At 42.0% G+C, this 22,584-nt stretch overlaps 1 protein-coding gene across 1 annotated transcript in view; it reads right to left on the reverse strand.

Annotated features, from left to right (window-relative positions):
• TPRG1 (tumor protein p63 regulated 1) overlaps window positions 1-22,584 on the reverse strand; it is a 117,495-nt gene that overhangs the window by 73,006 nt on the left and 21,905 nt on the right. Inside the window, exon 3 of the mRNA XM_038749735.1 lies at window positions 17,413-17,504. Coding sequence (XP_038605663.1) covers window positions 17,413-17,504 — 92 coding nt within the window. The remainder of the gene's footprint in view (window positions 1-17,412; window positions 17,505-22,584) is intronic.

The raw sequence follows: 22,584 nt of genomic DNA on the forward strand, positions 1-22,584 counted from the left end.
TCTTGCTTTCTTGTCTCATGCTGGCGAGTCGTCTCTGATCCATAGTGACATGCATCTCCTCCAGAACGCCCCACCTCCATTTGCAATCATTCTGGTAGCGTATCCACAGAGTTTTCTTGGTAAAAATACAGAAGTGGTTTACCATCGCCTCCTTCCGCGCAGTAAACCTGAGTCTCCCCTCGACTTTCTCCCACGCCACTGCTGCCCAGCGGTTTCTATTAAGGGGAGTGGGCAGAGCTGACCTTGGTTTTCATTTCTCTAAGTGAGGAACCTGACCCGAAAGCAATGAGGAACAGGTCGAAACAAGAGACTCATTCGTTTGTGTGTCCTCGATAATGGTTAAGATGGAGGCACTGGCCCCTATTCCCTCCACTGCAGAGGTACTCCTGGGTACTCCCCAGTGCCCTCCTTGTCTATTTTCCCTGTTAACAGCCTCTCTTCTCATTAAATCTTCCTTCTCAGAGACTGTTGGAATGGGACTCGCCAAGGCAGAGTGCACAATTTGCAAATATTTATCCACCAGAGGGCAACAACAAACCAGTTATTACCAATCTTCAACTTCAGACAGTTGGCTCTCAGGCTTAACAGTCAACTGCTACCACCTGCTGCACTGAGTCTCTTTAGGGACCCCCAAACGCAAATCTAAATCTTAATAAGCATAATAAGCACAATAATTGAGGTATTTGTAAAGTGCTTACTATGTGTTAAGCATTGGGCTAAGCACTAGGGTAATAGTAGTAATAATAATAATAGTATTTGTTAAGCACTTACTACGTGTGAAGCACTGTTCTAAGCACTGGAGGGTTAAAAGGAGATCAGGTTGTCCCACGAGGAGCTCGCCGTCTTAATCTCCGTTTTATAAATGAGGTAACAGGCACAGAGAAGCTCAGTGACTCGCCCAAAGTCACACAGCTGACAAGTGGCAGAGCTGGGATTAGAACCCATGACATCTGACTCCCAAGCACGGGCTCTTTTCACCGAGCCACGCTGCTTCTCCAAGTAGATACAAGATAATTAGGTCAGACACAGTCACTATCTCTCATGGGGCTCACAGTCTAAGTAGGGGAGAGAACATGTATTGAATCCCCACTCTACAGATGAGGAAACTGAGGAACAGATAAATTAGGAGACTTTCCCAAGGTTAAACAGCAGGCAAGTGGAATAGCCGGGTTTACACTAGAGCTCCACTGATTTTGAGGCCTGTGGCCAATCCACTGGGCCACACTGCTACTTCTTAACAGTAGGCAATAACGTTTCTGGGCTCATTATTTGTTTTGGGGAGGTACTCCGGTGTCCAAATGTGACAGGCACATATGGAATGACGAAAACAAAATAAGACAAGGATGAAGATAAGCACAAGGTGGTGGGATACAGTTGGACTGAGCCAGGAGGAGCAGAAAGCTCTGCTTCTCTAGCCACGTTCCTTACTCTGTGAGCTCACTGAAAGCTCAGGGACAGTATTTTTCTCATCCGTATGTTTTATTTTTCCTCAGTCCTTGGTAAAAGTGCTTGACACAGTAGGTGTTTGATTAATGTTATTACTGCTATGACTACAACCTCTGATCATAAATGTTCTCCTAGTAATAATAATAATTATGGTATTTGTTAACTGCTTACTGTGTGCCAGGCACTGTACTAAGCCCCAGGGTGAATAGAAGCAAGTTGGGTTGGACACAGTCCCTGTCTCACTTGGGGCTCACAGTCTAGCTTCCCACTTTACATATGAGGTAACTGAGGCCCAGAGAAGAAGACTTACCCAAGGTCACACAACAGGTAAGTGGCAGAGTCAGGATTAGAACGCATGACCTTCTGACGCCCAGGCCTGTGCTCTATCCACTAGGCCATCCAGAAGTCATTGGTCTTTATGGGGAGGGTACTTCCTAATTCAGTGAGACAACAAACATATTCCTGACCTTAGTTAAAGGCCTGACCAGAGAGGGATAGAGCAATTGATATTTAGAAGCACCATGGCCTAGTGGAATGAGCACAGCTCTGGGAATTAGACAACCTGGGTTCTTATCCCATTCCACCACTTACCTGCTGGGTGACCTTGGACAAGTCATTTCAGTTCTCTGTGCCTCAGTTTCCTCATCTATAAAAAAGGGATTAAGACAGAGCACCATGTGGGACAGGGATTGTGACCAACCCGGTTATCTTGTATCTTCCCCAATGCTTAGCATAAGAAGCGCTTAAGAAATACCACAATTATAATTATTATTAAAAAATAACCAGCCAGCCAACAAACTCCCTCTACAGAACTAACCTCCTGTCCTCTGCTAGTGACTTCCTTCTGGAGGCTCCAACTTCCTTGAGAATCCTGTTGGACCTGATACTATGGAAGACTACCAGCTAGTGACAATCACATCAGACTCCCCTATTTCTTGCACGTCCAAATCAGGATCTAGATGACAGCAAAGCAGGTATATGTGGTAACCTGGATCCTGGCCTGGGCAGGGAAGGTATTCCCCCCTCCCCATCCCCACCGCCTTACCTCCTTCCCCTCCCCACAGCACCTGTATATATGTTTGCACAGATTTATTACTCTATTTTACTTGTACATATTAACTATTCTATTTATTTTATTTTGTTAATATGTTTTGTTCTGTCGTCTGTCTCCCCCTTCTAGACTGTGAGCCCGCTGTTAGGTAGGTACCATCTCTATATGTTGCCAACTTGTACTTCCCAAGCGCTTAGTACAGTGCTCTGCACACAGTAAGTGCTCAGTAAATACGACTGAATGAATGAATGAATATTTGGAAAGAGAAATAGTCCCAGGAAAGCAGTAGTAGAGTCCTACTAAGGATAGGATCAGGTCCAACAGGATTGATTATCCACCAACTATTTCTTGTCTACTTGCTCAAAGACCTGAGTTTCCTCTAGCTGGAGAGTGAGAAGCGGCGTGGCTCAGTGGAAAGAGCACGGGCTTGAGAGTCAGAGGTCATGGGTTCTAATCCCACCTCCGCCACTTGTCAGCTGTGTGACTTTGGGCAAGTCACTTAACTTCTCTGGGCCTCAGTGACCTCATCTGTAAAACAGGGATTAAGACTGTGAGCCACACGTGGGACAACCTTGATTATCTTGTATGGCCCCTACCCCCAGCGCTTAGAACAGTGCTTGGCACATAGTAAGCACTTAACAAATGCCAACATTAATATTATTATAAGGCCAGAAAAGTCCGTAAAATCAATATCCTTCTGGAGAGGGAGTCTCACGTTGGAGCACTAAGAGCACCTAATCAACCACCTCCAAATTCTGCCCACTGAAGAGAGAATGATGGAATCTGAGTCCCTGGAATACCTTCAGCACATCACTGCAAGGGTCTGTGAAATGGAAGCTTCTCTGTCTCCTTTGTAGCCCTCAATGGTGCATTACATACCAGTTCCTAATAACAGCAATTTGAAAAAAAGTGTGGAAATGGAGAAAGAAGGTGGGGGAATAATGAGGGGAGGGATGAGGGGGCAGTGAAAGCAACCAGCTCATACAGTTAAGCCTGTTTATCCCTGGTTCTCTCCCCAGGGATGTTTTTCTACTGCTCTAAATACTCTGCATGCCTAAATTGTGCTTCCCAACCCTGCCCTCCTTAGGGAAATGGGAGTCAGCTCACTTTTTCTTAGCAGCCAACTTCCCCCTCTCCACAACACCAACATCAAATGGCTCTGAAAATAAGTTGAAAAACAAATTAATGATTTCCGACACCGTCACCCTCCCCTTTTCTCCACCAAGCAATTGAACAATCTATGCTTCCAATAGTATGCAGAGAACGGTTTGAGTCAGTCAAAGCAAGAGTTTCCCGAAATGGCTTCACCCTCTAAATGAGGATCTCCCAAACCCAAATTTCAGGAGATCCACTAGAGTCCAAGCTTATGCCCTGGCAAGCGAACAAGGGCTGCCTATGAGGAGGAGGACGAGAGTGGAGGAGAAAGGGAGGAGATGAGAAATCCACATGCTTTTCCCTCCACTTTTATTTTTAAAGTTGGTAATATTTGCCTTTTATTTTTAATGTTGGTAATAATATTTGCCTACTGTACAAAGTTATAAAGTAAAACTCAGTGCAAATGATTCAGCCCTAAAGATATGAATAGATTAATTCCTTCAGACTCATCTCTTTCAGGTTTTACCCACATTAAGAGAGGCAGCATAATAGACTATGCAGAGGTTGGCAATCTTGTAGCCAAGAGAGGCTTAAATGGTTGGTTTGAATTCAAAATGGGCATACACACCACCTGATCTGATCAACTGTATCTACCTCAGTGTTAAGCATATAATGAGCTTTTAATTATCACGTTTTAAAGTTGTCATTATCAAATCCCTAGGGTCTGATCTGGACCTCAGGAAGCCGATGCTCAAAGGAACAGACTCCCCAGGAAGCCCTACATTGAAAAACTGGTTCATATCCAAGCCCAGAAGGACTTGGCAGAACTAAATGGGCCTTCCAGATCAAAGAACTGGGTGAGCCAGTGGTTTGAAAGCTCTGTTTCTGTCATTCTGGGACCACACCCACCACAAATCTTCCCTGTTGCAAAGGAACACTTTCATGGTCTGTGACTGTCACTGAGACAGATATTTTCACAACCAACACTGTTCTCCTCCAAACCCACTCAAATCCAAGAGGTACCATAGCCTCTGGGCAAGGCATAAAAGGAACCTCAAGGTTCATCTCCTCAGTTAGCTATGTTCTCAGGCACTCCTAGACCACCTTGATCACAAGGAGCTGGACAGCAGAAGTTCATCCCAGGGGGAAGAGATGGGAATATCTCGGGAATACTCAGATCATTCCCCATTTCTGCTAGTAAAGACTTCCCCTCAACCCCCAATCCAAGCCACTTTAGCCAGTGGCCCAGATTTTAAAATCCCACAATCTACAGGGAAGGGAAAGTGTGTAAATCCAGATAGATTAGCATCAAAATACAATTATTTCATGCCTGTGAAGGTACTAGAACTGCTGGTGGGGTTGTCGTAGAGTTGGGAAAATGTCATAAGGCTGATGGGGAGTTTGAAGTCCATGAGGGACTCCAAATAGTCAGATATGAAATTATCAGACAGATAAATCTAGGTTCAAGGTCTCATCTGATCTCTTTATCGGATTATAACGAGAAAGAGCTCCTCCCGCCACCTTCCCCACCTAGATAGCTTCAAATTACTTTATAGAGGTAACTGCCACAGAGACCACCATGGCAGACTTCAAGAAGAAAGGGAAAAAATCAACTATCCAGTTCTCTCAACACTTTCCATTGCTGGCAATATTCTAGCTAGAGTCGTTCTAGATAAAGTGTGGAAAAATGCTGCTGTTGTTCCAAATCTGAAAATAACAAGAACTCTGATGTTTTGGAGCCTTTCAGATCGAGCAGAAAAGCAGGGAGCACCACGAAGGCATTTGTACTGTAGAAATAGATCTTACGTTTGTCACTCTCACTCAAAAAATAAGATTGTACCAAGATTCCAGCAGTGTATCTGGTCGGTTAAGACTTTCTGCATTACCCATCGATCATATTTTTTGAGTAATAACTCTATGCAGAGCTCTGTACTAAGTGTTTGAGAGAGTTCATGGAGAAGCAGCATGGCCTAGTGGAAAGAACATGGTTCTGGGAGTCAGGAGACCTGGGTTCTCAGTCCAGGCCAGCTCTGTCACTTGCCTCCTTCATGAATTTGGGGGGAAAAAAAAAATCACTCAACTTCTCTGTGTCTCAGTTTCCTCATCTGTAAAAGGGGATTCAGTATCCGTTCTCCCTACTATTCAGAGTATGAGCCCCATGTTGGAAGGGACTGTGCCTGACCTGAAGCACTTAGTACATGCTCTGCAAACAGTAAGCGCTCAATAAATGCAATCGAATGAATGAATAACTTTTATCTACCTTGCTATAGTATTTGGCACATATTCATTCAATTATATTTACTGAGCACTTATTGTGTACCCAGCACTGTACGAAGCACCTGGGAGAGTAAAATACAATACCGACATATTCCCTACCCATAAGGAGCTTACAATTTAGAGAGAGTGTTTAACAACATGCCTGCTGTGTGACCTTGGGCCAGTCACTTAACTTCTCTGGGCAACAGCTACCTCATCTGTAAAATGAGGATTAAGACTGTGAGCCCCATGTGGGACAGGGACTATGTCCAAACTGATTAATTTGTACCTAACCCAGCACTTAGAATAGTGTTTGGCACATCATAAGCACTTAAGTACCATAATTCAATACCACAATTATCATTTATACTATTATTATTATTACACATGATCCCTGCCCTCAAGGAGGGCAATCACTGGAGTAAACCAGGGAGGCATAGTAGACTTATAGATTGAACCTGTTCAACCTATCTATTGATCTGTCTGTTGTCATGTTTGAGTCATAAGTGGCAAATGCATCTTTGGGTAAATGACAATCTAGCCAGGCAGACACACGGTTATCAGTGGCACGTAGGTTATTTCAGCCATACCTGTTCACCTAAATAAGTAACATCATTTTGGGGTATGCCTAACCTCATTACAAACCCTATATCTTCATTTATACCAGCCTGTCTGACAAGCCTTGTAGATAACCATGCACACAAGTATTTCCACATCACTTGACAGTTTTCGTCAAAGACTGCTAATAATCAATCATTTATTGAGCCCTTACTGTAGGCAGAGCACTGTACTAAGCACTTGGGAGAGTATAATAGACTTGGTAGATACATTCCCTGCTCACAGTGAGCTTATAGCCTAAAAGGGGAGACAGACAGTAATATAAATGAATTATGGATACATACATAAGTGGCATATGGGGCTGAGGGTGGGATGAATAAAGGGTGCAAATCCAAATACAAGGGTGATGTAGATGGGAGTGGGAGAAAAGGAAATGAGGGCCTTGTTAGAGAAGGCCTCTTGGAGGAGATTCATTCAATCACATTTATTGAGCACTTAATGTGTGCAGAGCACTGCACTAAGTACTTAGGAGGGTACAATGTAACAATAAACAGACACATTCACTGCCCACAACAATAAGGCTTTAAAGGTAGGAAGAGTGATTATCTGTGTAAAATGGGGATTAAGACTGTGAGCCTCACTTGGGACATTAGATGGTATGCAACCTGATTAATTTGTGTCTACCCCAGTACTCACTGCAGTGACTAGCACATAGTAAGTACTTAACAATACTATTAAAAAATAAAAATGGAGGGCATTCTAGGCCAGAGGCAGAAAGTGGAAGAGAGGCCAGTGGAGAAACAGAGGAGATTGAGGTAAATTGTGTATGTTTTCATTAGAGGAGCAAAGTGTGGAGCTGGGCTGCAGTAGAGAAGCAATGTGGTCTAGTGGAAAGAGCTCGGGCTTTGGAGTCAGAGGACATGGGTTCTAATCCCAGATCCGCCACTTGTCTGCTGTGCGATCTTGGGTAAGCCACTTAGCTTCTCTGTGCCTCAGTTACCTCATCTGTAAAATGGGGATTAAGACTGTGAGCCCTACATGGGATAACCTGATTACTTTGTATCTACCCTAGTACTTAGAACAGGCACATAGTAAGCTCTTAACAAAACCATAATTATTATTATTAATTATTATTACAGGAGAACAGCTAGGTAAGATAGGAGGGGGGCAAAGTGTTTGAATAGTTTATAGTAAGAAGTTTCTGTTTGATATGGAGATGGGTGGGCAACCACTGGAGGTTTTTGAGGAGTGGGGAAACAGAATGAATGTTTTGTAGAAAAATGATGCAGGCAGCAGAGTGAAGTTTGGACTGCAGTGGGAAGAGACGGGGGCAGAGGAGTTCAGCAAGAAGATTTGTACAGTAATCAAGGCAGGACAGAATAAGTTCTTGTATTTACATGGTAGCAGTTTGGATGGAGAGGAAAGTGTGGATTTTAGCCATGTTGTGAAGGTTGAACTGACAGGATTTGGTGGCAGATTGAATATGTCAGTTGAATGAGAGATGAGTCGTGGATAATGCCAAGGTGATGGGCTTGTGAGACAAGAAGGATGGCAGTGCTGTCAGGGAAAGTCATAGGGAAGACAGGGTTTGCGTGGGAAGATAAGGAGTTCTGTTTAGAACATGCTTAGTTTTGGGGGGTTAGTGGGACATTCAAATAGAAACATCCTGAAGGCAGGAGGAAATGTGAGCATGCAGAGAAGGAGAGAGATCAGGGCTGGAGGTGTAGATTTGGGACTCATGACATGGAGATGATAGCTGAAGCCATGGAAGCAAATGAGTACTCCAAGGGAGTGGGTGTAGATAAAGAATAGAAGGGGACCCAGAACTGAGCCTTAAAGGGCTCCCACAGTAAGGGGCTTGGAGGCAGAGGAGGAGGCCAATAAAGAAACTGAGGATGAGTGGCCAGAGAGATAGGAAGAGAACCAGGAAAGGACAGTGTCAGTGAAGCCAAGGTTGGATGTTGTTTCTAGGAGAAGGTGGCCAGAAGTGGATAAGGCAGCTGAGAGGTCTAGGAGGATTAGGATGGAGTAGAGACCATTGGGTTTGGCAAGAAGGAGAACATTTGTGACCTTTGAGAGGGAGGTTTCTGTGGAGTAAAGGGGACAGAAGCCAGATTGGAGGGTTTCACAGAGACAAAGGGAGGAGAGGAACTGGAGACAAAGGGTGTAGACAACTCCCTAGAAGTTTGGAGAGGCATAGTAGGAGGGAAATGAAGTGATAACTGGAGGGAGCTTTGGGGTCAAAGATATGGGAAGCGTGAGCATGTTTGTAAGCAGTAGGGGGAAAAGCCGTTGAAAAGTGAACAGTTGAAGATGGCATTCAGGGAGGGAAGAAGGGAACGGGTAAGTGCTTTGATAAGGTGTGAAGGGATGGGGTTGGAGGTACTGGGGAAGGGGGTGGATTTTGAGAAAAGGTGGGAGATCTCCTTTTGAGATACTCTGGAGATAATAGCAGAGCCTTTTGAAAACACAAAATACAAAAGAAAATCAGATAACCTCATATTATTCCAATGTAAATGCTATTTTTTAATTTCTATGATATTAAAATTCTCAATTGCCCTTAAAATAAGCACAAATCCACAACTAAAAGAAAAGGTTAGAATCTGTATTTATGTATTCATTAAGTACTATGTACCACCAAATCATTGTGCTAAATGATTGAATAGACACAAGATATTCAGATCAGACACAGGTTCTGTCCTACACTGGGCTCATAATCTCAGATGGAGGAAGAACAGGTATCGGCTACATTTTATGGGAAATTCAGGCACATAGAAACTACAACTAATAATAATTATGGTATTTGTTAAGTGTTTACTATGTGCCAGGCACTGTACTAAGTGCTGGGGTTGGTACAAGCAAATCAGGTTGGACACAGTAACTGAGGCACAGAGAAGTTAAGTGACTTGCCCAAAGTCACACAGCTGACAAGTGGCAGAGCTGGGATTTGAACCCATGACCTCTGACTCCAAAGCCCGGGCTCTTTCCACTGAGCCACGCTGCTTCTCAGCATGTCCGGCTCAGTCCCTGTCCGGCGTGGGGCTCACAGTCTCAATCCCTATTTTATAGATGAGGTAACTGAAGCACAGGGAAGTGAAGTGACCTACCCAAGGTCACACAGCAGACAAGTGAAGTCACCTTCTGACTCCCAGGCGCGGGCTGTATCCGCTAGGCCATGCTGCTTCTCAAGAGACTAAGACTTGCACAAGATCACAAAGGAGGCCAGGGACAGACGTGGGACTAAAAACTGGATCCCCTGACTCACAGCCCCATGCTGTCTCCACTAAGCCTTGCTACCTCCTTCAGGTAGGGTGAGAATAGGATAGCCATTGCAGATGTGAATTTCACTCAGTCCAGAGGGTGGAAGCAGCAGAAAGAGATGGACAAGAAACAGGAAGCAATGTGGATATGATCAACATCAATTTCGCTGGCTGAACAGAATTTTCAAGGACCTAAAAACAATAATGATAGTAATAATAATAATAATGACGGTTTTTGTTAAGCACTTACTATGTGCTGAGCGCTGTTCTAAGCACTGGGGTAGATACGAGGTCAACAGGTTGTCCCATGTGGGGCTACAGTCTTAATCCCCATTTTACAGATGAGGAAACAGGCACAGAGAAGTGAAGTTTGTTTTGTTGTCTGTCTCCCTGTTCTAGACTGTGAGCCCGTTGTGGGGTGGGACCGTCTCTATACGTTGCCGACTTGTACTTCCCAAGCGCTTAGTACAGTGCTCTGCACACAGCAAGCGCTTAATAAATACGATTGAATGAATGAATGAAAGTGACTTGCCCAGTCAGACAGCTGACAAGTGGCAGAGGGGGGATTCAAACCCATGACCTCTGACTCCCAAGCCTAGTCAATTTGAAAACTAGATCAGTGGCCTGAAAGTGGTCATGCACATCTCAAATGCAAACTTCAGATTTACAACTCTGTCTTACAAATAGCAGTATCAGGCTGCATAGCTTAGTACAGTGCTCTGCACAGAGTAAGCGCTCAATAAATACGATTGAATGAATGAATTTCAGAGTCTTCTCCATTTTAAGATCGGTATTACTTTTGCATTTTGTCAAATCTTCTCCCAGTTCCCAGGTTGGGTGTAACCTTATAGAAAACAAAATGTACTGTAGATAGACTTTCAAGTAACTGAATGACTACAATTATTAAATGCATTTCCTGCCCTAGAATGCAGGTCAGTTGGGGACCATAAGCTATCCAGACAAGGCTGAGCCATGGAGAATTTACAAAGCGAGCAATGTATTTAATTAAGTGTTTATCTGAAACACCCACCCAGTATAAATGGCTTTTGGCAAGTGTGGTGCTTTTGCTTCCACCGGGTGTTACCACAGGTCATTAACATCTTGATGAATTAGGAACTTTTTCAGCCAATGTTCTCTCAAGGACAAGAAGCCATTGTCTGTCTTTGGGCCCGAAGACAAGGAGGGATGGAGACAAAGCTAGGAGGAGGGTGATGCTTTAGAAAGAGGTCTATAGTTGAGGCTGCCAAACAGCAGAGGGACCACTGGAACTCAGCGTCTCCAGGATTAAGTCTCCAGCAATGTTAAGTGAAGAATATTAAATATGGGCTTCCAGGGAGTACAGCATATTGGGGCATGAAGTGATTTGGGAGTGGTGCTATTAATCTTCAATTTCATCGGCACTCACTCCCACAACAAAAATGCAGCTGCTTAAGAGATGATCTAGTCATAGACAATGCCATCAATCCTGGCTCAAACCAATGGTCCATCCAGCTTAATACTCTATTTCCAGGAGTGACACCAAGTCAGGCAAAATAATGAGAATTATGGATACAAACTAGGCCCTGAAACAACAACCAGGAAATCTAGTGTGGAGATGAAGAGAAGAACAGGAAAGGTTTAGTTAGGAATGTGCATCCCATTGAGAAGCAGAGGGGCTCAGTGGAAAGAGCCCGGGCTTGGGAGTCAGAAGTCATGGGTTCTAATCCCAACTCCACCACTTGTCTGCTCTGTGACCTTGGGCCAGTCACTAAACTTCTCTGTGCCTCAGTTCCCTCATCTGTAAAATGGGGATTAAGACTGTGAGCCCCCCATGGGACAACCTGATTACCTTGTATCTACCCCAGCACTTAGACAGTGCTTGGCACATAGTAAGCACTTAACAAATACCATCATTATTATTATTGTTGTTATTATTATTATTATTGCTCCAGATTTCATGTAGATTTCAAAAGACTGGCAGGTTGAGTTCACAGTTACCCAATAGCAGAGACCTAGATGTTCTTTATTTAAAAAAGTGTTTAACTTGCCTATTTCTGACTGCGGGGATGCTAAAAATCCCCACACTTTGAATATTTATCAATGGAGCCTATATTTTTGTTCTGCAAAAGGATGTGTGGTTGGCAAAAGTGGGTAATCAGAGTTGGAGGGAGGGGAAATTTGGCTTAGGTGAAAACTGAAGAACTGCTATCATGAGTTGATAGGCATAAATTCTCTACTTGAAAGGGTACCACAGAGTATAGGACCACTAAGGGCTTTAAAAAACAACCAAAAAAACAACTTTTCTGAGCTTCCAAATATTCTCCATTCACCATTTCCTAACTAGAAAACACTGAATTTCTCCCAGGGCATCATTAGACTTAGCTCAGAGGAATTTGAAGAGTTTGGCACGGAAGACTATACAGGAGTACAAACTTAGCATCTGGGCTCTGCAACTTCAAATATTCCGAAGAAGTTGCCCAAATACCCTGACCCAGTTCCTACGAAAAGGCACACAATTCCTTCCACTCACACTGATTAACTGCTACTAGCTAGGAGCATTAAAAAGTCACCAGGGTAGGATGGAAAGCATTCAACTTGAAGTTCTTCCAGGGTTCTTTATCTCTGGAAGTGTTTGTAACCAACAGAAGCTTAGTTTAGAGACTTGATCCAGGAGCTATTCCAGTATTATACACTTAATAGGAACTCAAAGAAGACTTGTTGACAGGCTGTGCTCTCTCTGACATCACCGAAAAGAAAGATGCCCAGTTCTAGCATGAACACTAAGAGTCTGTCTTCCTTTTCACAACCTTATAAATACACTTGCATTTACTTTTCTTCCCTCCAGGTTCTCATTCTGATCACTCCACTCTTTTTGTCTTCTAACATGCCCATGTCTCCCCCATCCTAAAACAAAACGCCCTTCTCTTTATCCCACTGCACCATCCAATTATCCCTTTCATTCAATCGTATTCATTGAGCACTTATTGTGTGCAAAGAATTGTACTACTACTAATAATAATAATTATGGTATTTGTTAAGCGCTTACTATGTGCCAAGCACTGTTCTAAGTACTGGGGTAGATACAAGGTAATCAGGTTGTCCCACGTGGGGCTCACAATCTTCATCCCCATTTTACAGATGAGGTAATTGAGGCACAGAGAAGTAGCTTGCCTGAGGTCACACAGCAGACAAGTCCCTGTCCCTATCCAACAGCGGGCTCACAGTCCATCTTCTCCCCAAAGTCTATAATAATAACAATATTCTTAACTTCTCCCTTTCAGCCCCCATATTTAGTCTGTCATTAAATTCTGTTGGTTCTTCCTCCACGACATCTCCAGAATCTCCCCCTTCTTTTCCATTCAATCTGCCAACAAGCCAGTCCAACTTGTCATATCTCAGTTAAACTACTGCACATCATCCTCCTCACACACCTCCCTTCCTCTCCTCTCTCCAATCTGCTTCATGAATCACTGTCAAACATTGTTCTGCAAAGTCTTTTCACTCTTCAAAATCCTTCAATAACCTCCCATTCCTCCTTACAAACAAAAACTTACCACTGGCTTCAAGGCAATAGCAAAGCCTAATGGAAAGAACATGGGCCTGGGAATCAGAGGACCTGAGTTCTAATCCTAGCTATATCAATTGCTTGCTGTGTGACCTTGGGCAAGTCACTTCTCTATGCCTCATTTTCTACAACTGCAAAATAAGAGTTCAATTCCTGTTCTCCCACCATCTTAGACTGTGATTCCCATGTGGGACAGGGGCCATGTCTGACCTGATTAACCTGAATCTTCCCTAGTGCTTAGAAAAGTGCTTGACACATAGTGAGTGATTAACAAATCCCCCGGCACAAAAGAAAGACACAGTCAGATCTTTTGCCCCATTTATAACTCCACTTCTCAGGACCCAAGTTTGGATCGTGGCTCAGTGGAAAGAGCCCGGGCTTTGGAGTCAGAGGTCATGGGTTCAAATCCCGACTCAGCCACTTGTCAGCTGTGTGACTTTGGGCAAGTCACTTAACTTCTCTGAGCCTCAGTTACCTCATCTGTAAAATGGGGATTAAGACTGTGAGCCCCCCATGGGACAACCTGATCACACTGTAACCTCCCCAGTGCTTAGAACAGTGCTTTGCACATAGTAACTGCTTAATAAATGCCATTGTTATTATTTTTATTATTACATTCTGTTACTCTTGAGCTGCCATATTCATTGTGCTTCAATCTCTTTCAACAATGACCTTTGGTCACACCTCCTTCCTTCCTGAAACTTCCTTCCACCTCACCTCCAGTATACCACAAGTCTCTCCATCTGAAATCACATCTCCTCCAATGGGCCCACCCTGATTATTATCTCCTACATCCCACCCTCTGCAATACCAACTGTCATTTCATCACTTCTCCATTACCTAAGCACTTGTATACTATGGCTTCCTACGTGTTATTAATGCAGTGTGTCTCACCTGGTAGACTGTAAACTCTTTGAGATCACGGATCATGTATACTAACTCCACGATACTCTCCAAAGTACCTGTTACAGCATTCTGCACACAACTAGCATTCAAATATCATTGAAACAATTGTTTTGGTGATACAGAAGATGTAATCCCACATCATTTAATTTAGATGCATGCCTTTCTAACTTCTCTCCCCCTAGTCCCATTTTAAGTCCCTAAGTGAACTGGTAAACTCTTAAGTGGGTCAGCATAGTCCCAAAGGGAAGCAATGTAGCTTAGGGGAAAGAGCATGGGCAGGAGGATGCAGGTTCACTAATTCATTCATTCAATTGTATTTACTGAGCACTTACTGTGTGCAGAGCACTGTACTAAGCACTCGGGAAGTACAAATCGGCAACATATAGAGATGATCCCTACCCAACAACGGGCTCATAGTCTAGACTGGGGAGACAGATGAAAAAACAAGAAGAAAGGTGTAAATACCATCAGGATAAATAGAATTATAGCTATTTACACATCATTAATAAAACTAATAGAGTAATAAATATGTACGAATAAAATAGAGAAACAAGTATGTACAAATATATACAAGTGGTGTGGGGAGGGGAAGGAGGTAGGGCAGAGGGAGGGGGGCAATGGGGAGGGGAGGAGGAGAGGAAACGGGGGGGGGCTCTGTCTGGGAAGACCTCCTGGAGGAGGTGAGCTCTCAGTAGGGCTTTGAAGGGAGGAAGAGCGCTAGTTTGGCAGATGTATGGAGGGAGGGCATTCCAGGCCAGAGGTAGGATGTGGGCCAGGGGTCAATGGCGGGACAGGTGAGAGCGAGGCATTTTGAGGAGGTTAGTGGCAGAGGAGAGGAGTGTGCGGGCTGGGCTTTAGAAGGAGATAAGGGAGGTGAGGTAGGAGGGGGCGAGGTGATGTAGAGACTTGAAGCCTAGAATGAAGAGTTTTTGCTTGATTCGAAGGTAGATAGGCAACCACTGGAGATTTTTGAGGAGGGGAGTGACATGCCCAGACTGTTTCTGTACAAAGATAATCTGGGCAGCAGAGTGAAGTATAGACTGAAGCGGGTTGTCATCCCAGCTCTAATACTATGGCAGCCAAGAGACCTTGGAAAAGTGACAACTTCTCTATGCCTCAATTTCCTTATCTGTAAAATGCAAATTCATGACTTGTTCTCCCTCCAACTTAGACTGTGGGTCTCGTGTGGGACAGGGACTGTGTCTAACCTGAAAGACTTCTATCTACCCCAGTACTTAGTCGACTGCTAGGCACACAAGTGCCTAACAGATACCACAATTATTATTAAAGATAATTGCCCAATTCCATTGATTTATAGAATGATGACAACTTTAAGTACATAATTCTGCAGATTCATCTGTTTTAGGGGGGCTGCCTATAGAGAACAAGTTAAACAGTCAAATTACTCAATTCCCATGTTTCTTGAGCTTTGAAAAATGTAGCTTTAAAGAGACAAGCACCTCAAAAAAACCTTTGTAAATGATCTGCACTTTTTGTTTACATCAAATTAAGATTTCTGTCCCCAAGCAAAGACAGAGGTTTTATTTTCTGGCCACTGGCAAAAAGTAAGATATATGTTGTTAGAGAAATAAAACATGAGCAAGCTAGAGTATTTGCGAGTGAGTGACTAACAGCAAGAGAAGAGAGGAGAGAAAAAAAGAGAAAAAGGTTATCTCTGATGGGCTAGGGAGAAAGTATACAGCTCAACTAAGTTTCCATGCCTATTCATCATATTAGTCTTCATTCTTAAGGAGTTTGGTCTCCTTGACAGAACTAAACCTATTTATTTTTCAGGGAGTGTGGGTTTTTATTATTACTATACATAGTATTGTGTAGTTGTAGAAAAAGTCTATACTTCAATGTCAATCCCTAATCCTCTTTAGCTCTGCAAAAACATATTTTTCTAATAGATTTTTAAAAACTCCTTTTTTAAAAAAAAAACACAACTTTTTAGATCCAAGCAAGGGTTAAGGCAAGAAAAAAATGTTGAAAATGTAGTCATTTTAGTACTAAATATACTATGTTGAAAATGTACTAAATGCACTGTTTTTAAAAAATCAAAGCAAGGGTTAAAGCAAGAAAAAAGTGTTGAAAATGTACTAAATTTAAGAATTTAGTAAAGGAGGAATAGAGGAATAATTGCTTTTACAACTTGGGAGTACAATATTCCCAACATCTGCCATAGAAGTTTGAAAAACCACAACTGTGCATGCCTGAAAGCTACTTCTAGAACATTTTTAGTACTTGGTGTTCCCCACTATTTGAGTGCAACAAGGGGAACTACACAAAAAAATATTTACTGTTAATCTGTCTTTGGAACTGAGGTAATTCACACATTTCCTAATCAGGGAATTTACCATGCTCCACATCAGATGGCAATGTTAACTCTTCACCCTCACTTCAAACTTGGTGTGTCCAACTGCTAATGATATAATAAACCTAAGTAATTTAATCAGTAGCATTTTTTAGAAAGTTCACTGACTGGTTTTACACAGTCGCCCCCACCTGGATGCTGGATCATGTAGAATACTTGCAAAGAACACTAAAGTAGTTATTTTGAAAGAAAAGGGAAGAATAGATACAAGATGCTATATTAAAAATATGTTAGTATAGTCAGCATGAAATCCAAAACTGAGGCAGGCAATATGAGCAGATTCTTAATGTCATAAATCATTCAATCTATTTATTGAGCACTTACTGTGTGCAGAACACTGTACTAATCATTCTAGCTCTACTTTCTTATGACCGTTAAGACTTCCGTGCTGTTGAGATCTGTTGAACTAGATATAGGAAAAAGTCATCGGCTATTTGCAACAAAAAACATCTCATGTTTCATCCTTGATTGTCGCATATCCTCCTTGAAAGTTGATTTGGAATTGGAGGCAGTCACCATTGTCTAGATATCACCTCAGAATAAGGTTATTATTCTGATTCATTCTAGCATTTATGTAACACATCAAGCCATAACCCTCTTTGGCTTGAAAACTAATACTTTGCTGCATATCATGAGGAATGGGGTAAATGTCATTAGTGTCATTTCTTAATACAGTCAGTCAATCATGTTTATCAAGTACTTACTGTGTGCAGAGCACTGTACTAAGTGCTTGGAAGAGTACAATATAACAACACAATAATACACTGTCTGGACATAGTATCCCCTACCTAGGTTCATCCTTAAACTCTATACCACTTTTCTAATCAGCAAAACTGGATAGAAATGGGTCTTGCCTCCTCTTCCATTTTGTCTTCTTCCATCTGCCCCTCCTGCTACCATGGTCATAGTTTTTACTACTCACTCAGTTAAGAGCCAGAAGCTTTGAACGGTTTCCCCAGTAGTCCCTGCCACATGACGTTTTAAGTCTTCCATAGCTGTATCAATGGCTCCTGGCTGGAGGGAGAAAGAGAGAGAGAGAGGAAGAGAGAGAGAGAGAGAGAGAGAGAGAGAGAGAGAGAAAAAAGAAAGACAGACCACATACATTAGAGAAGATCAATTTCTCTAGGGATCACTGAGGAACATATTGAGTGTTCTTCCAGAGAACATTCCTCTTGGAATTGCCAATGGGCTCAAGTCTCCCCACACCTCAAGAGCCTACAGTGATTTTGTTCAATAGTATCATCTTCTTTAGGACTGAACTGAGCAGAGTTCTTCCTGTTCATATTTGCTCTTCATTACTTTCCCAATGTGACAAACACACTCCTATTCATACGATATCTGTATGCCCTGGCATAATAAAATCAGGTTTTCAAAAAAGTATAAGAACCTTCCTCCACCTACAATATTTTTAACCTTTTTTCACCTCCTCCGGAAAAGCTGCCAACTTTTCAGTTTGAGCAGGGGGGACAGAAAGGGGGTTGAGATTTTACGTTGAGGAATGAGGAGTGGGAGAGAAACATCCTACTTGCCTTCGTAGCCCAACATGAATGCTGTCTTAGTACTACAACATATTAGCTGACAAGGAAATTCTGAACCCCAAGAAGAAAAAAGAAGCCCAATTTCTGGGGAACTGAATATTTACAAAGGAACTTTCATTTTTGCTTAATGACCTCATCTGGAGCAGAAGGTCTTCGGCAAAACTATACATTCTGTTGAAGCTGGGTATTTTGGAGACTGGCAAAAGATCAGAGAGTTAAGTGACTTGTGATCTGATTCCTGGATATAATACTAACTGGATGGAGGACAATAGTCTACCACTTTTGAAAGTATGCGTTCTCCAAAATTGAATGGAGATTGGTTAATACAGTGTGGAAAGGCACAGGGGTACATATCTATGCTCACAAAAATATCTGTAGTCTTTCCAAGCACTTCCAATCTTTATTCATGTTTCATCATCACAACATCACAACCATGTGTGCTGGTTTGCAGAGCATGGTTATAAATACAAGAGAGCATGCAAGTAGAAAACATGGTCCCTGCCTTCCAGGAGTCTATAGTCCCACCTTTGCCACTTGTCTGCTGTGTGACCTTGGACAAGTCATTTAACTTCTCTGTGCCTGAGTTACCTCACCTGTAAAATGGGATTGAAAGTGTGAGCCCCACGTGGGACAACCTGATTACCCTATATCTACCCCAGCCTTAGAACAGTGCTTAGCACACAGTAAGTGCTTAAATACCACAATAACAATTGACATTTGTTCCATATACTTTCTTATCTGTCATTACTAGAGTATACATTCCTTGAGGGTAAGAACCTTATCATTCATTTATCTTGTAATTCCTCTCAGCACCTACTAAGGTGTGTTCCAAAGCAGATTCTCAACAAATACTGTTCTTGATGATAAGGATGACTACAGTGGTGATGATGAGTGCTTCTTCAGTGAGTTAAATGAGCAACTCCATCTTTAGGGATTGTCTTTGCTCTCCCTAAAGAAGTAAAACTTTAAGGCAGATCTGCTAAAAATAAAATACATTAATAAAGCTGTAGTAGCATTTACTGAATGTCCATTTGGTGCCATGCACTGTACTGGTGCTTAGCAAGAACAGAATAACAAAGTGACATGTTCACTGCTAACACTCTCTATTATGATTTTTCTTTTTCTGAGGGGACACAGTGCTCCACTAGTACTCTTATGTATCTGCTTCCAAAAAACTACTGATAGTCTTTATTCCAAGTACCAAAAGGTAAGAATCAAGAGCTCATTTTCCTAGAAGTCCGCTGACTTGCCATCCAGGAAGATTCTAACACAGGCAGCTGCCAGATAAATGGCACATTAAGGTGTTTTGTTTTTTATGGTATTTATTATGTGCTTGTGATGTATCAAGCACTGTTCTAAGCACCACGGTAGATATAGCTGAATCAGATAGGACACAGTTCCTGTCCCACATGGGGCTCACAGTCTAAGAGGGAGTGAGACGAGGTACTGATTCTCCATTTTACAGTTGAGGAAACAGGCACAGAAAAGTTAAGTTTAGATTGTGAACTCCATGTGGGATAGGGACTGTGTCCAACCTGATAAGCCTGTATCTGTTTCAGTGCATTGAATACTGATTGACACATAATTAGCGCTTAATCCTTTTTAAAAAAAAAAAAAGGTGGTGGGGGTGGGAGGGAGGGAAACGTGCCCAAGGTCACACAAAAGGCAAGCGTCAGTGTCAGAATTAGAACCCAGGTCCTCTGACTACCAGGCATATGCTATTTCCACTAGGCCATGCTGTTTCCCAGAGTGTATATATATATATTTGTGTCGGGGGAGGGAAAAAGGATGGGGAGGAGAGGGAGATACACAGGGAATCCAGGGGGGACAGAGCACAAGTACGCATGCCCAAAGTGGTGTCAAAGGCAAAAACATCTTGTAACGCAACAGGGAGTCTCCAACCTGCTTATTAAAGTCACTCTGCTCGCAATAGAACATAAGCTATAAAAAGGCCATAGGGAGCAATTAATTAAATATTAAAAGATCAAATAGTTTTAGACCCATTCGTTTGTATGTAATTTATATTCTTAAGTATAAATTTAGAGATAATTTCCCATCCCCAATCACTTTCAGCTTTATGGTAAGGTTTCTTTCAAATGGGAGTCCTACAGGGAGTTTAAAAATATCTTTCCCCATGTGCATGAAGAATTGTTCCTTTCATAAGAAGTCGTTTTTGAATCTCCAGCTCTGAGATAAAACGATTATTATAATATACCTCAGGTTATTAGCTCTGAGTGGTACTTTTGTTCTGGGAAGCCTCTACCCCTGCATTAGATGGGCTTATGCTTTAACAGCAGTTGAGCTAAAACAGTGGGAAAGAGATGTCCAAGCAGATTTATGGCATGTAGTTAATTTGCTTGTAAATATAGCCCCACATCCATTTCCAGGAAGATCAGGTCAGAGCCATGTCAAAACTTTCCTCATCCTAGGTATCCTCTCTCTCTCAGCTTACTGTGGTACTTTTAGCTTTATTTCACTAACTCACCTCTAAACTAAAAGGTTTTGATTACTCAAGTTTTAAACTAAAAAATAACTCAGTAACCTTAAGTCACTCTCCTTACCTTACTCTTCCAAATGTATTATCGAGTAACTCAGTTTGAAATGGGCACTGGTTTTCTTTTAAAAAAACTGTATATAGACAATGCATACTCTCACTTCATAGCTTCCCCACTCATCAACACAAATCTAGTAAAAGCAGACGAAACAAGCCATGGTTCCTCAGCCCATGATTTCTAACTGGATATTTGTATTGTCCCAAAATAATGCAATACAAAAATGGGTGCCCTTTAAGAAGCTCAATGGGGTTAGGCAAACCTTTATTTACATGTATTCCCTCCAATTGGCATCTCCAGCACTACTTGCCCAGTTAATACTGTTTAAAAAGCAACTATCATGGGCTTGAGCAATTATGGTCAATTACACTTGGCCTTATTGATCAGGAGGCCACAAAAAAGAAAAGACAGTTTAAATGACCTAGCCTGTTGAGTCATCATCAATGATTTTGAAGGCTTACTATTCGTTCGATCGTATTTGTTGAGGGCTTTCTAGTCATTCAATCATATTTATTGAGTGTTTACTGTGTGCAGAGCACTGTACTAAGCTCTTGGGAGAGTACAATCCAACAATAACGTGAGGAGCACTATACAGCTTTTTTTTTTTGGGGGGGGGGTGTGCAGAGAGCCTGCATATGTTCCTTGAAACCATGTCCTCCACTAACTTCAAATATCGAAAATTGCAAAAAAAAAAAAAAAAAATAGTAGACCGACGGAGAATCCCTAACATCTCTAACCCGACAAAACTCTTTTTCCCCCATATCCCTATCAGACACTGAGTTTGGTTATGCCTGGTTCTCAGTGATATTAGGTATGGCTAACTCATTCCTATGAGGCTCAGGGTACATTCCTTAAAGATTTCTCCAATAATTATCTGCATTATGAAATGACACAACTTTCAAGTCAGCAGGCAGTCTTGCACTCCACTAATGACCTTTCTCTTGCAAAATATTCATTTCAGATTTCAGACCTCATGCAAGTGAGATCCCAATTGTTTGGATGCCTGGAGAACCCTGCTTCTTTTTTCTAAACAGCTTCTGAATTTTTCTCCGTGGCTCTAATTTTAAAGGATTCTTATTAATGATAATTGTGATATTTTCTAAGGGCTTACTACGTAGATACTATGGTAGATTACCAGGGTACATATGAGATAATCAGGCCATCTCCCAAACAGGGCTCACAGTCTAAATAGGAATGAGAATGGGTATTGAATCCCCATTTTACAGATGAGGAAACTGGACAACTGAGACACAGAAAAGTTAAATGACTTTCCCAAGGTCTCAGAGAAGGCAAGCACTAGAGCCAGGATTAGAACCTAGGTTTCCTGATACTCAGGCCTGTGCTTTTTCCTCTAGGTCTACAATACTTCTTTTTATTGCCATAGCTTGAGATTTTACAATGCTCCCTCACCATCCTCCCTAACCAAATTCTTAGTCCTACTTGTTGATCTCATGTGCGATTAGACAACCTTTAATAACTCCTAAAAATGATAAGATTTATTTTCTGGGTCTGATGATATATTGCCTCCTATATTTCTTCACACCAGTTGAAGTCATTCAAGGAAATTCCCTTGTGTAGGTGTCAGTAGCTTTCTAAATTATCTTTGGAAGCCCATTTCATAATTATACCTTGCTCAAGCAATTTTTAAATTGATTTGCAAAGAATACAAAAAGTAATTTACTTGCCCTATTTATTCCAGTGAAACCTCTGCCAAAAAAAATTACTAATGACATAAGTGCAATTAAAATCTCAATTTTGCAATGGGATACTACAGTAACAGGCATATTTATGATTGTAGGACAGTTTAGAAACTTCCAAAAAAAGAGAAATCAGTTGTTATTTTTTGTTTAAGGGTATGACTATTTCCAGTTTAAACACTTTCCATTCATATGGATTTAGGTCATTTAACTTTCATACTCTTTGGACTAATCGGGGATAGTTGATAGAACACTGGCCTGTGAGTCAGAAGGTCATGGGTTCTAATCCCACCTCTCACACTTTGCT

This window comes from Tachyglossus aculeatus, chromosome 7 (assembly GCF_015852505.1).
Source record: "Tachyglossus aculeatus isolate mTacAcu1 chromosome 7, mTacAcu1.pri, whole genome shotgun sequence".
In the NCBI taxonomy this organism is placed as follows: domain Eukaryota; kingdom Metazoa; phylum Chordata; class Mammalia; order Monotremata; family Tachyglossidae; genus Tachyglossus; species Tachyglossus aculeatus.